Source organism: Monodon monoceros, unplaced genomic scaffold, assembly GCF_005190385.1.
Source record: "Monodon monoceros isolate NGI ecotype Baffin Bay Population unplaced genomic scaffold, NGI_Narwhal_1 Super_Scaffold_2, whole genome shotgun sequence".
Taxonomy (NCBI): Eukaryota; Metazoa; Chordata; class Mammalia; order Artiodactyla; family Monodontidae; genus Monodon; species Monodon monoceros.
Genome location: NW_021703776.1, coordinates 15,938,414 through 15,950,896, shown reverse-complemented (window position 1 = coordinate 15,950,896; position 12,483 = coordinate 15,938,414). Strand labels below are relative to the sequence as shown.

Below are 12,483 nucleotides of genomic sequence, written 5' to 3'. Positions count from 1 at the left end.
GGTCTGCAGACCCGCAGGCAGGGGCCTGCGCGGAACCTCAAGTGGCAGATGATCACGGAGGTAACTGCAGACACGGGAACCCTCAGCACTCCTCCAGCTGCAAACTGCTGGTGTGAACAGCACACTCTAGAGTTACTAATGCTCTTCCTTCTCCGGGCCCCTCATGCTAAGAGATCCATCAGAACACCCCTTATCTCCTGGCAGCTCTCAATGCTCTTCCACTAAACCCAAGGAAGCTTCCAGCAGAGCAGGCTGTTCCCTGGGAGCAGGCCTGCCTGAAGGCAGGGTCTGTGTCCCGGGCGGTGAGAGGCCTGTGGCTCTTACTGTCCTTTGTCTCACAACGATCTGCACTGACAGGCCCCTGGCCAGGTGGAGCAAAGGTAACCTCCCTCACGGACACCTCTTGGGGGACACCGTCATGCTGCGGAGGGGTGGACAGGGACAGCGCCTCGTGTGTCTTGTGTACAAACACAAACCACCCAGGGGCAAGTCCCTAATGTCCGCAGCTTTCTGAGGCAGCATTCGCTCCAGAGTAAAAGATTCCCGCTGCCTGGGAAATTCTCATGTAGACAGTAAAAGGTAAATGCCTGGAAGAGGCTTGCCAGCCTAATTAAAGAGTCCACTGACATTACGTCCAAGAGAAGTGCCCTGTGGCAGATGGCTGCCTGATGAGGGGAGGGTGCGCCTGCCAAAGCCAGGGTGTCTGGGGAGGGGGGAGGGGAGGCTGCACCGGGGTCTGGGCTGGAGATGCCCTGCCTGGCACCGTCACCCTCCCTTGCACTGGGCCTGCTGCCCCCTCCTGCAGCCCCTGCCTCTAAACCTGCTGGGCTTTTGGTAGTTTGGCTGCCTGTTTTTCTCGCCCCCCCGACCCTTACCGTATAACGTTTTAGTATATTTTATATTATTTTTAGGCTCCCTTGTTATTTTTAAATGGATGAAACACTGCAAGAGGGATTGTTAAATATATCTGTTGACTTTTCTAACTACAAATATAAAACAACCAAAGCAAAAAGTTTGAATAATATAGGAAACCTCTAAAGGAAAAATCACTAGTAACAATGCTACTCACCCAAGGTAACATTTTGATGTTTAGCCTTGATTTTTCCTCTCCAAACACACATGCTATTATTTTAAAAATAGTAGGGATCTATACCATATATACTGTTCAGTAGCCTTTTTCATTTCGTGATGCATTAGGAAGTATTTTTCATATTCTTAGATATTAACTAACAACATAACTTGTTAACGGCTGCATATATTTGATCCTATGAATGTGGCATGTTTTATTTAGCCAATCTCCTACTGACTGCCACTGGGCTGGTGCTGATGTGACTCGGAACCTTTAGGGAGGAGACCCACGAACAAGAGCCCAGGTCAATTACGTACACGACCACTGGACGACGCCTTTTCCTTGTCACAGCACACAGCACAGACGGCAGGGTTCACAAGAATGGGCCCTGCCACTGCAACTGCTCAGGACTAATTTTAGAGAAGAGACAGATGTCTTAACAAGTTTTTGCAGGTAGCAAACAAAGTGCCTAGAACTGGGTTACTAGAATAAAGACGACTCTGTATTGACTCACTCCCCTCTAGGAAGGGACTCTGTAGGACCTCCACATGGGGAAGCTGTCCTAAGTCAATCACGACAACTGCAGAGAAGCTGGCGGAGCCAGGGCCTTTCCTGGACATGTATACAGGCAGAGGCAGGGGCACTGACATCCCTTTTCTCCAAAGATGGGACCTGAAACCTTCTTTTCAGACTAGGGCTAGATTTGAACCCCAGAATATACTATGCTTTCATTTTATTTCCTGATCCACTTAATCTTAAAATCTTTATCATATGGTGTCCAAGACCTCTCAAACAACTGAGAAAGCTCTAGAATCAATCTGAGAGATTTCTGTACATTCAATATATCTTTAGGAATATACTGATAGATATAAATCTCTGTTAGAATTTTTCACTGAATTCAAGATATGGAGAAGTCTTCATAGGCAAAGTACAATTACTCTTATTACGTATGTGCCAAGGCCTTAGGAGCTGAGGGGTGTGCTGGAGGAAGCTCAGGGCTACCAGAATCCCAGGAGAAAAGGGCATAAATCTTTATAGATGGAGAAAGGGACAAAACTCAGCCCCTATCACTAGAGCAGCTGAAGTTCAACAATAGAGGGCCCTGTGAAAAAGGTGAGAAACCATGGGATGCAAAACATTAGTGGGTCATGAAACCAATTAAATGGGTTAAAATAACCAACCAAATGAAAAAGAAATGTCACAGAATATCACATGAAGTGAGAGTAACTACTGTTTCATGGCACACATGTGTGTGCGTGTGTGTGTGCCTGGGTTTGAGTGTACTTGCATGCAAGTATATGCCAGATGGTAACATAAAATCTCTCTTAATGTGAGTCAGGGTCAAATTTCAGAAACACATCTAGATTGACCATTGCCCCATGAGAGAAGCTAGCTATAAAAAACATAGGATTTTGGGCCTCCCTGGCGGCGCAGTGGTTGAGAGTCCGCCTGCCAATGCAGAGGACACGGGTTTGTGCCCCGGTCCGGGAAGATCCCACATGCCGCGGAGCGGCTGGGCCCGTGAGCCATGGCCGCTGAGCCTGCGCGTCCGGAGCCTGTGCTCCGCAACAGGAGAGGTCACAACAGTGAGAGGCCCGCGTAACGCGAAAAAAAACCAAAAAAAAAACCCCATAGGATTTTAAAAAAGTATCCACTAACCAATCATTAATTTTTTATTCCATAAATAGATACTAGAAGGTGACACTACTACTCAAACTTTAAACGCTCCTTTAAAGAGTCCTTCTTTCATGTGAAAACTGGGAGGGTTGACAGAAAACCTTAAATGAATTAAAATAGAACTGTTCTTATGTGAAACCTTAGAATGTGTATCTCCATACTGTGACACAACTTTAAAAGCCCTTGGATAAAGGCCGTCTTGCCTCAGCAAATAAGATAAGCACTATTTTAATACATACATGTGGAATAAACAACTAAACACGGGAGCCAGCACTATCAAAAATAATAGTCTAATCTTAAAATAGCAAACCCCTAATCACAGCTTTTCCCATGCCTTTAAAAATACCTAATTTGTTGATATCCCTCAACATGCTAAGATTCTGTTACTCAGGGCAGCATTTGATCATCCAACCGGGATTGCCGTGTCACCATCATACTCAAAGTAAGTGACTTTACAGGAGTTTTATTAAGGTTATTTTTATGGTACATACAGATGACTGGTGGATCGGGTACTCAGTATCTCTTAATCTTTCGACTTGTCCATATTTGGTAGTGCCAAACCCTAAGGCTTCCAAAATATTTAAATACTTTATAAAAGGTTTGAGCTAATCCAAAGAAGGTATCTGAAAACACTTGTGATCCCACTTTAAGTTTTTTTGAAATCCAACTCAGATGGGCATCTGAGAAAAATATTTCAGGCTCTTGTGTTGCCATTAAAAAAAATCACTGCCAATTACTCACAGGCAAAGTAAAGGATAAGCCTTCCCTTTCAATCAACAACCTTGGGTTCATTACACTTGAATTTTCTACCAAAAGCTTGGATGACATAAGAGAGTGAAGTAATCTTTTAAAGAACATACTGCTTATTGATTACTCTAGTTTCTAGTACTGAGTCAGTTTATAGAAAGCCACATGCCTGGACTCTCTTACCTATCTTTATAAAGAAAGATTCAAAAACCATTATGCTTTTGGATATTATGGAGAGCTGATATCAAGGTTTCCCATCCGGTATGCTGTGGTCAGAAAATGGTCATAAGTATTATGTTGATCCCCTTGGCCCTCAGGGTTGGTCGTTTTATATGTATATATTTTCTATGTGTGCCACGATGTGAAAAAGTTTGGCTTACTGAATAAACAGCCGTATGAACAACATCTTTTTATCTTCTAAAATCTGATACTTAAGACCTAGCCATTAAGCTATTCAAGTCTTTAAAATCTGAGTTGGTAAAAGGTCTATCTAAGCATTCAGCACTGAAAACGAGTTTCCTGTTCAATTGGTATATTCTTAGATTATGAGTTTGAATTAACTCATTGTTTTTCTTTTTGAACTGGTTTCAAGTAAGCTCAATCCCAAATTTTGTGCTCAACCGCATTAGCCATCTTTAGCCTAAATTATCTACTACATTTACAGTCATTCCCTGCATTTCACCACTAAACTCAGTTCTTCTAAATACTCTATCTAATAGTTTTGTTAGGGAATACAACTTATGACCTTTTTAGAAGTAAAGTGGATTGGAAATGATAAATGAACCAGTAATACTTTCAGAAAAAGACATCTATAAATTATGAACTGCCTTGTATTACTACTCAATATATTTCTGTAAGAATGGAGAGTAAAAAATAAATAAATCCCCCTAGAAAGAGCATAATAAAAAATTTACCAGCTCAATCTTATGAACTGCAACTCAAAACTAACACATACACAGACATACATACATACACTAGTCATCGCATATAACACTATATAAATTTCTGGTTTGAAGAATAACTTTCAAATGCCACTGTTGTACATCACAAAATGGTTGAATAATGGCAATTTCATACAGATGGACATGAACAGGGGAGGATTTATCTGCTAACAGGATATGGCTATATTAACAGCGATAACAGAATTATGTCTCACCTGAATGACCTCAGCATTCGATAGGACTTTCCTAAATCAGATACTCTTCTGCAGAACGGACCCACAGCCAACTCCATCTGAAATATTAAAAGATATCCCCAGCTTTTTACCTCAGAATCTTGAAGTGAACTGGGGACACACTTGGATCACAGAAGGTTGTAGCTTGCAGTAAACTTAAATTTTATCTTCCCTGTGAGGCAGGTTTTGAAAGTCAAATTTATTAAAAGGCAAGAGCTTAGATAACTTCTGCATTTATTTACTAAAGAGGCATAATTCCTTCAAGAAGAGAAAAGCATTTTTTGTTATGTAAGAGGAGAAAGTTTAGATTGTTTTTCTCCACTGAAAAATCAGAAAAAGGAAGGTTTTCAAGCCTGCCTCTGTGGCTATACTTTAAGCAGACATCACGAGCCTTTGTACATTAACATAAATGATGTCCGTTTTCACCAGGCTGGCTCAGGGGGTTAAAAGCACTGACTCTGGAGGCAGCGCACTTGTGTCAGAATTTCTGCTCTACAACGACTAGTTGTGTGGCCCTGGACTTAACCTCTTTACGTTCCAACTTCCTCAACTGTCAAATGAAGGTAATGCCTATCGTAAAATTATGCAAGTAAAATAGATAATTTCACAAAGCACTATGAGCACAGCATATAGTAAGTGCTTGTTAAATGTCAGCACTTACTATCAGTATTTTAAAAACTTCCCCCTTTTAAACGTTAGTGAATTAATTTGTTTCCTGACTGAAGAACTTAGCAACTACTACTTTCACTTCTCTTTATTTTCCTCCTTTGACTGGAAATTTTGTCATTAATTGAGTTTTAGGCTACCTGTTCTTTATCCACCAAGCGCATATGCAAAATTTTTGCATATGTGGTACTCAGATGATAAACCATCTCTCTATACTCGCTATAAACAGGACCCTGGTAAAGAATAATTTAGAAAATGACTGAGAAAAGGCTGCTCCCTGGTAAATCAACATCTTTCTTCAGGAAAAACATATGAAAGAAAAATGGGGTTTCTGTCTTGCTGGCCATCTTTCTGAAAAACTGTTCAAATCTCCTTGACGTTGGAAGACCATGGAGACCTAATCACTCACTCATTTGAGAAACATTTTTGACTCCAGGCACCAAGCTAGACACGGGGATAAGAAGATGAATTAGATGGTCTTGCCTCTGAGGAGCTCTCTCAAATTTATCAAAGAAGGGAATAAATATTTATTTAAACAATGTAATTTTTATTCATCTAAATTTTAAGAGAGGTATGTGTGTGTATACATAGACACACATACACACATACTGATTACTATTAAGAGAAATGACAAGTGTGAAATCAGATGTACGAACTGAGTGTCAGGGAGAATTGCAGGGCAGCTTTCTTTCTTCAGATGTCTCAAGGGTGAGTCGTGACTGGTGAATTTGTCTCCTAGCATACAGAAGACACAGTATATACCCTGTAGGTTCTAGAGGGAAACCAACCTCACATGATTAGCAAACTCTCTAAAATACAAAAGAATAAGTAAATAAAAAGAGAAATCTGAGGAAGAAAAGTCAGACTCTTGCCAACAATGCAAAAGAGAGCGGCCTTGACCCAGTGTTCTAGAAGACACTGAGTGATGGGCTGTTCCTTGGGACCTGTTTATTCACTCAATGGGAGTTTCTGGTTTCCTACAGAATGTGGCATTTATTTTATAGTCAGCGCAAAGTACAAATGTGGTATCATGTACCTATGACTGTGTGTGTGTCTGTGCATGTGTGCATATAATGGTTTCTTACACACTGAAATTATGTGAAGTATTTTTCAAGAAATGTTTTTGTCAATTTTTTTTCAGTTACCCTAGTGGGCTTCATCATTTTCAAAGATTAAACCAAACAACCTTTGCCTTAGCACTTGAGCAAGATTGAATGTTAAAACAAATAAGTGGCTAGGAAAAAATTACAGTATGAGAGAATATGACCTCGAATGGCTGGGTCACCTATGATGACTGCAGATTTCTATGCCATAGGACAATTTCAAAACGTTAAATGTTCAAAATAAATTTTTCATCCATCAAGGACCTCTAGGGTACTAAAAACCATCTTCTGTCAGAGTTCCATTAAACAATAAAGGCCATGTTTCTGAAGGGCAGGAATGTTCCTTTTAGAGGAGGTGACTCTGCAATTAGCTGTGGATACAAAAATGGCATCTGCAACCGCCTCTCTCCAGCTCCCCTGTTTGGAGGGAACGAACAGTCAGCTGCAGGCGTGGTGAACTAATTACATAGCTGCTCCGTGCCCACCGCAGACATTTGGTTAACCACAGGGCATCTATGGATACTCCCAGGGCATTCCTGCCCTGATACTGTTCAGGAGAAAAGGCAATAGGAATTAGAATCTTGATTATCTGGGGTTCTTCCCTAAATTTATATTTCCAGGCAAAAAGCAAAATAGATATAAATGTATAGTATTTAAAGGGCACCAGAAATAAAGAGAAACTGCTCAGAGTGCCACTGAGTAAATGATTTAATGCCAATGTCAAAAGCCGTCCTTTCCCTCAGGAAAGAAACACAGTTGAGGGGCAGAGGGGAATGTGTGGTTCAGAGGGCAGTATGGACAAGTCCCCAGAGAGATTCTGAATCAGCAGAACCCCAGTGGCCTTGGACCAGCTTAGTACTTTACAAGTGCTGTGTGATTAGTGTAAACACAGAGACCATGTGGTCACAGTAGGGAATTAATTACCAGGAGGAAAGCGCCTCATGCCCGTGACCTGATTCCTAGGGGGTGTGCGTTGGGCACCTCCCTCATCGTGAGCCCCCCCAGATGGCTCCCTGCAAATACATACTCTTTCACCTGTGCAACGCCGCCAGTGGGGAGAAGTTAGGATTCCTACAGAAATCTTTAAAACATATCATTATCTGTCTTTGCAGCTGGACTTTATGCCAAATAATCAGTATTCCCAAACCTACCCTACTGGAGTCTTCTGAGCTCTTTCTCTTTCTGTTATTTATGCCAGAAAAGCAGGCACTTTTATCACAAGAACTCTTTTCAAACCCACAGAGGATTTGTGTGGTCTTGATTCCAATGGCCTCAATGGCTTTGTTTAATTTTGAATACAAATCGGTAGAACTTTCAGTAATGAGGCAGCCAAAAGGCTTTCTAGTCCCAGGTGATGCCCGTCGTGAATATAAAAGTCAGGGCAATGCCATCTCAGGGTTTTGATTCACCCCAGAAAAATGCAACCAAGTACGAAACCCAAGGTACAATGCCACATAACTGCAGTTGTGGGAAGAAACCACATCAAATGAAACAAAAGCCTTCAATTCACTTTAATGTTTTTAAAATATGGGGGGAAGATATAACAGCTGGATAGTACTTGCCAAAGCTACTGGTCACAACCATGACTGACTTCAGAAGTGCTGGCACCTGTCTTTCCTGCACCCACGACCCACAGGGCCAGGGAAGCAGCCACAGAGTGAGTGGCACGAGGTTCTGAAACAGGGACACTATCCCGAAGTGAACCAAGGAATCAGCCCCACGGAGGCTGCAGCAACCAGTGTCACTGCCGGCCTGGAAAGTATATTTCTTAACATCGAGTAAGAAATGGAAAACGGAGGCTGCCCTGGAGCATAAGTTAGTAATAATGATTGATGAGTTTCATTTATCTTAACGGAAGGGACCTGGGGAAAGGTTTGGTTTATAGGCAACATGTCTTCAGAAAGAAGGAATGCCAAATAAAATTCTGAATGTGCAGTTTTAAGGAAGGTGGGAGCTCAACCCTGCCCCTGGATGCTACGCATTTTGAACAGGTGCCAGCTGTGGTAGCAAGGGTCACAGGACAATGCTCTCCAGCTTTCAAAACTCACAAGGTCACATAGCATTAAAATAAAAACAAAAACAAAAAGCCTTCTTCCCACAGAACTCTCATTTTGGCCATCTCCTGCTTGGCTGCCACTCTAATTGGACTTGAAGTGCTGCCTCCAGGAAAGTGACTCAAGAACCAGCTGGAGCAGAATGCAAATAAACGGGTGGGGGAGGGAGAGCCCAGGGAAAGAAGAGGATAGGAAAAGAAAAACAAAATGAAGGAGGAAAGGGGGAAAGAAGAACAGACACCCATTTGAGTTCAGCTCACAGTGTTTTTAACAAGTAAGAGCAGGTCTTGGTACATCACTGTGTTTTCACTTTGATAAGCAGCCTGTAATCCCAGAAAGGGACAAGTACGACAATATACAGAATTTACCTGTAACAACAGAACGTACAGGTGCCTGAGAATTAAGTTGATAAAAACAGGAAGGGTAAAAGGAGCCACACGAATGGTAGCATTTACTTTCAATTTTCATGCTGAGGTTACTAAGGGCATATTTCACAAAGGAAGGCTCTTTACTCTGACCTAGTGGTGTCAGGCATATCATCTGGGGATGAAAATGACTAATTCGAGACCAGTTAATATGCAAAGAGCCTGGCTCTTGAAACATTATGATATGTACCTGTTCCTTATTGTAACTGTCAGGTATGAGGGTGAGTCTACAACCACCGCCTGGTACAAGCAGCCCGCCACATCCTTTCCTCGGAGTAGGAATAATGAACCAAGACTTGCTCCCAGATACACACAGGAATAAAGAGGGACATTACAATTTGTCTATCTTTATAAACAGGAAGGATCTGGCACACCGCTAGGAATAATCCATTCGAATAACTATTTAGACTAGTAAAGCTAACAGCTTTCAAAGGCTTAAAAAATAAGTTCACCTTTGACGTGCTATGTAAATACGAATTGTTTCTGAATCTTTTTTTAATGAAAGTGGATGTATGAGGTGTTTTTTCTCTGCCTCTGATACTATATTTATAAGGCTTTTAAAAAAGTCTGTCGAAAGGACAAAGAAAAAAACCTTTCTATAAGAGCTGATTATGGTTCTGCTATTTTAATGTGACTCTACCTCATTCACATCAGATAGTGTGGAATGACTTCAAGGTGGCCACGCACAGGAAAGGTACTCTTATTTAACAGAGGGGGATCAAATAATTCACCTGGTCCTCTGTGCTTCTAAATGAATTAGAACACCGCCCTGGAGAACCATGCATGTGTCAGAGATCTTTCTATTTACGTGACAACAGACAGCCTTTTTCTACTGTTTGAAGGATAAATTTCATTGTCTATATTATTTTCCAACAAGGTTAATCAATTATTCTTATCAGTACTGACCTGGTGGGATAATAAAATAGTGAGAAAGCCCCATGTTATGTAAAAATGGGAAATGCTGCTCTACTGTGGGACAAACGACTTAGCTTAACCTTGAAATATCAAAGATGACTGATGATCCTTTTGTTAAAGACAAAGTAAAAAAAGCTGGTATGAAAGTATCTTTAAATTCTTTCCTTTTTTCACATTAAAAACTTTCTTCAGTTAAAAAACTGAAGACCATAGATGGTCTTTTATTTAATGGATAATACTGAGGCTGAAACATTTTCCCCTTTGTAGCTATGCATCAATTTACCTGCGCAAAATCAGCAGCAAGACGCATTTTCCCACCTTCACCAAGAGGTCTTATGAGACTGGCATTTCGGATAAAGAGTTCAATGGCTCTTTGGGCAACAGCTTCAGTGTTGTCAAAGACAAAATCCAAGCATTCAAAGTGTTTAAAGTAGTCACTCATAACTCTGGCGATAAAACCTTGAAGCTCCTTCATGTAGAGAGAACAGGGAACATCAGGCTTTCCTGAACTGGGTAATGATCTGCAAAAGAAAAAATCAGCCAGTACACTAAAAGGCACTATTTGATATTTGTCTCCCCACTCTGCCTGCTATTTCACTCCTAAGCAATTTTTTACTTTAAAAAATTGGTATGAAAGGCATTGTTTATTTTTGCTAAAAGTTAAAGAGCATAAAACAATGTTTAGATTATATTCTAAAGACTGTTTTAGGATGCTAGGAAGATGACTGAAAGAATCTTGGAATCCATTTACCAAAAGACTATTAAAAATGAAACAGACAACCATCTGTCTTGGATGATTCACAGAAGTGCCTTATGCACTCTGACCTTTCAAGGTCTCTTCCAGCTTTACGACTTTCCATCCACTCACGTGGTTTGCCTGGTTAGTGAATAAATCAGTATTAGATACTGAAATAGGATTTTACACTTGGTGGCAACAGAAAATGCTGCCTTCCCCAAACAGATTCTTGGCAAAGATATCTCTGCTCTTGTGCTATTTAATCCGATCAGTCCAATAGTAGAATTCTGACTGTGGAACTGGTTATGTAACAATACACATGGTATGCAATTTTTTCCTCCCAGATGATGTTTGGAAAGGCTTTAATTTGGATCAACAGATGATGCCAGCTGATGCTCCATGAGATACTATTTATAATTTATAAGTGTTTATAATTGCTCTTTAAAGAATATATGAAAAGAATGTGCAATATTTATAGGAAAGAAGAGTTATGCCAAAATTAGAAATCACCTGATATTAATTAGCGGGCCAGTGAGATCACTGGCTATATAATGCTGAATCTTTTTTTCAAAAAATAAATCATACTCTGAGAATGATGCAGAGAAATTGGCAATGGTCTAGGGAAGAACAACAGATATGATTCAAATGCCTAGAGCAAGAGAATGAGGTGGACTTAATTATTTTAAAATACAGCAATGGTTATTATAAATGGGATGCTAACCAAAGGTCTTCCACATCCAGAGAGCAGATAGAAATAGAGAAAGCATGCTATGTTCCAGCAGGAAGAGACTTTGTTCAGGTGTAAGAAAGAATGTCCTAACTATGGCAAGGCCATTGAGGGGGCATGGTGGAACACTGCTGTTTGCAATATCATAGGGTGGAATGCTGCTTGGTACAGAGTACAGGGACAGCCTTAGTAAGAGATGGCAATCTTCACGTGGGGTTTGGTTTTGCCAGATTCAGACCATCATGGCCTATCTTTATTCAGGTTTTGTCAGTCCAAAAGGCTAGGTTAAAAAAAAAAAAAAAAAAGGGAACAAATCTCTTTCTAATCTTATGCTTTATCAAAAGCACTGTCATTATCTTGGTACTACTCTGGAGGATTGTTTCAAGAATTCTAATCTGGTTAGGTGATATGATTTCCTTGATGATTAGAAAATGATATACTAGACCAGGTTCTGTAAGCATGTGTCAATGTAAGTAAAACAAAATGATCTATTAGAAAAATTCTGAAATATGTATTATCAATTCTCAGCATGGATTAGAAGTTTGACTTAAATTTACTAGAATATAAACCTTGCTTGGCAATTGCTAAAGCTCAGTCTTCCCAGTTACGTCAAACCTTTTAGTAAGAGGTTCTCAACTGATAAAGTGAGCGGAAATGTCACGGTCTTTGTAATGAGAGCCCGCATACAGAGGCAGAAGGCAGAAAGACTAAACAAACACACGCCTGAGAAGCGGCACCAGTTGTTCTGGGGTCAGTGTGTGTTCTCCCCTCCTCAGAGATGCTCATCCACCACTTCAAGGATTTAGGGTCCTCCTACTGTTACTGACTTCCCTCTCCCATTCAAAGCTGATATCAAGACACGAGTCATTTTACATTAAATAACAGAATTTCAATCAATGTGCTATGTCAGACATTTACAATTTAAGCTTTATCTAATTTGGAAAGAAACACACAGGTCCCACTAAATACATTTAAAATACCAGGAAACTGTGTTGAGGATTACTTTTTAATTAGCAGGGGATTCTGTAATCATACTACAAATAAGGTTGGCCGAGAAGGTAAACCTGATTTATTCCTTTTACCGTGAGAAGGTGTGAAGGGCTTGAAGGGGCAGGTATTCATTATTATTTTTCCAAGTGTGATCCCGGAAGATGGCCCTACTATAAAAGTGATTCCACTTGCTGAATAGT

The 12,483-nt window shown here is 40.6% G+C and overlaps 1 protein-coding gene across 1 annotated transcript in view; it reads right to left on the bottom strand.

The window, feature by feature from the left end:
* COG5 (component of oligomeric golgi complex 5) overlaps positions 1–12,483 on the bottom strand; it is a 284,211-nt gene that overhangs the window by 14,188 nt on the left and 257,540 nt on the right. Inside the window, exons 18-19 of the mRNA XM_029233621.1 lie at positions 10,114–10,351; positions 4,650–4,726 (exon numbers count right to left, since the gene is read on the bottom strand). Of these exons, the coding sequence (XP_029089454.1) occupies positions 4,650–4,726; positions 10,114–10,351 (315 nt within the window). The remainder of the gene's footprint in view (positions 1–4,649; positions 4,727–10,113; positions 10,352–12,483) is intronic.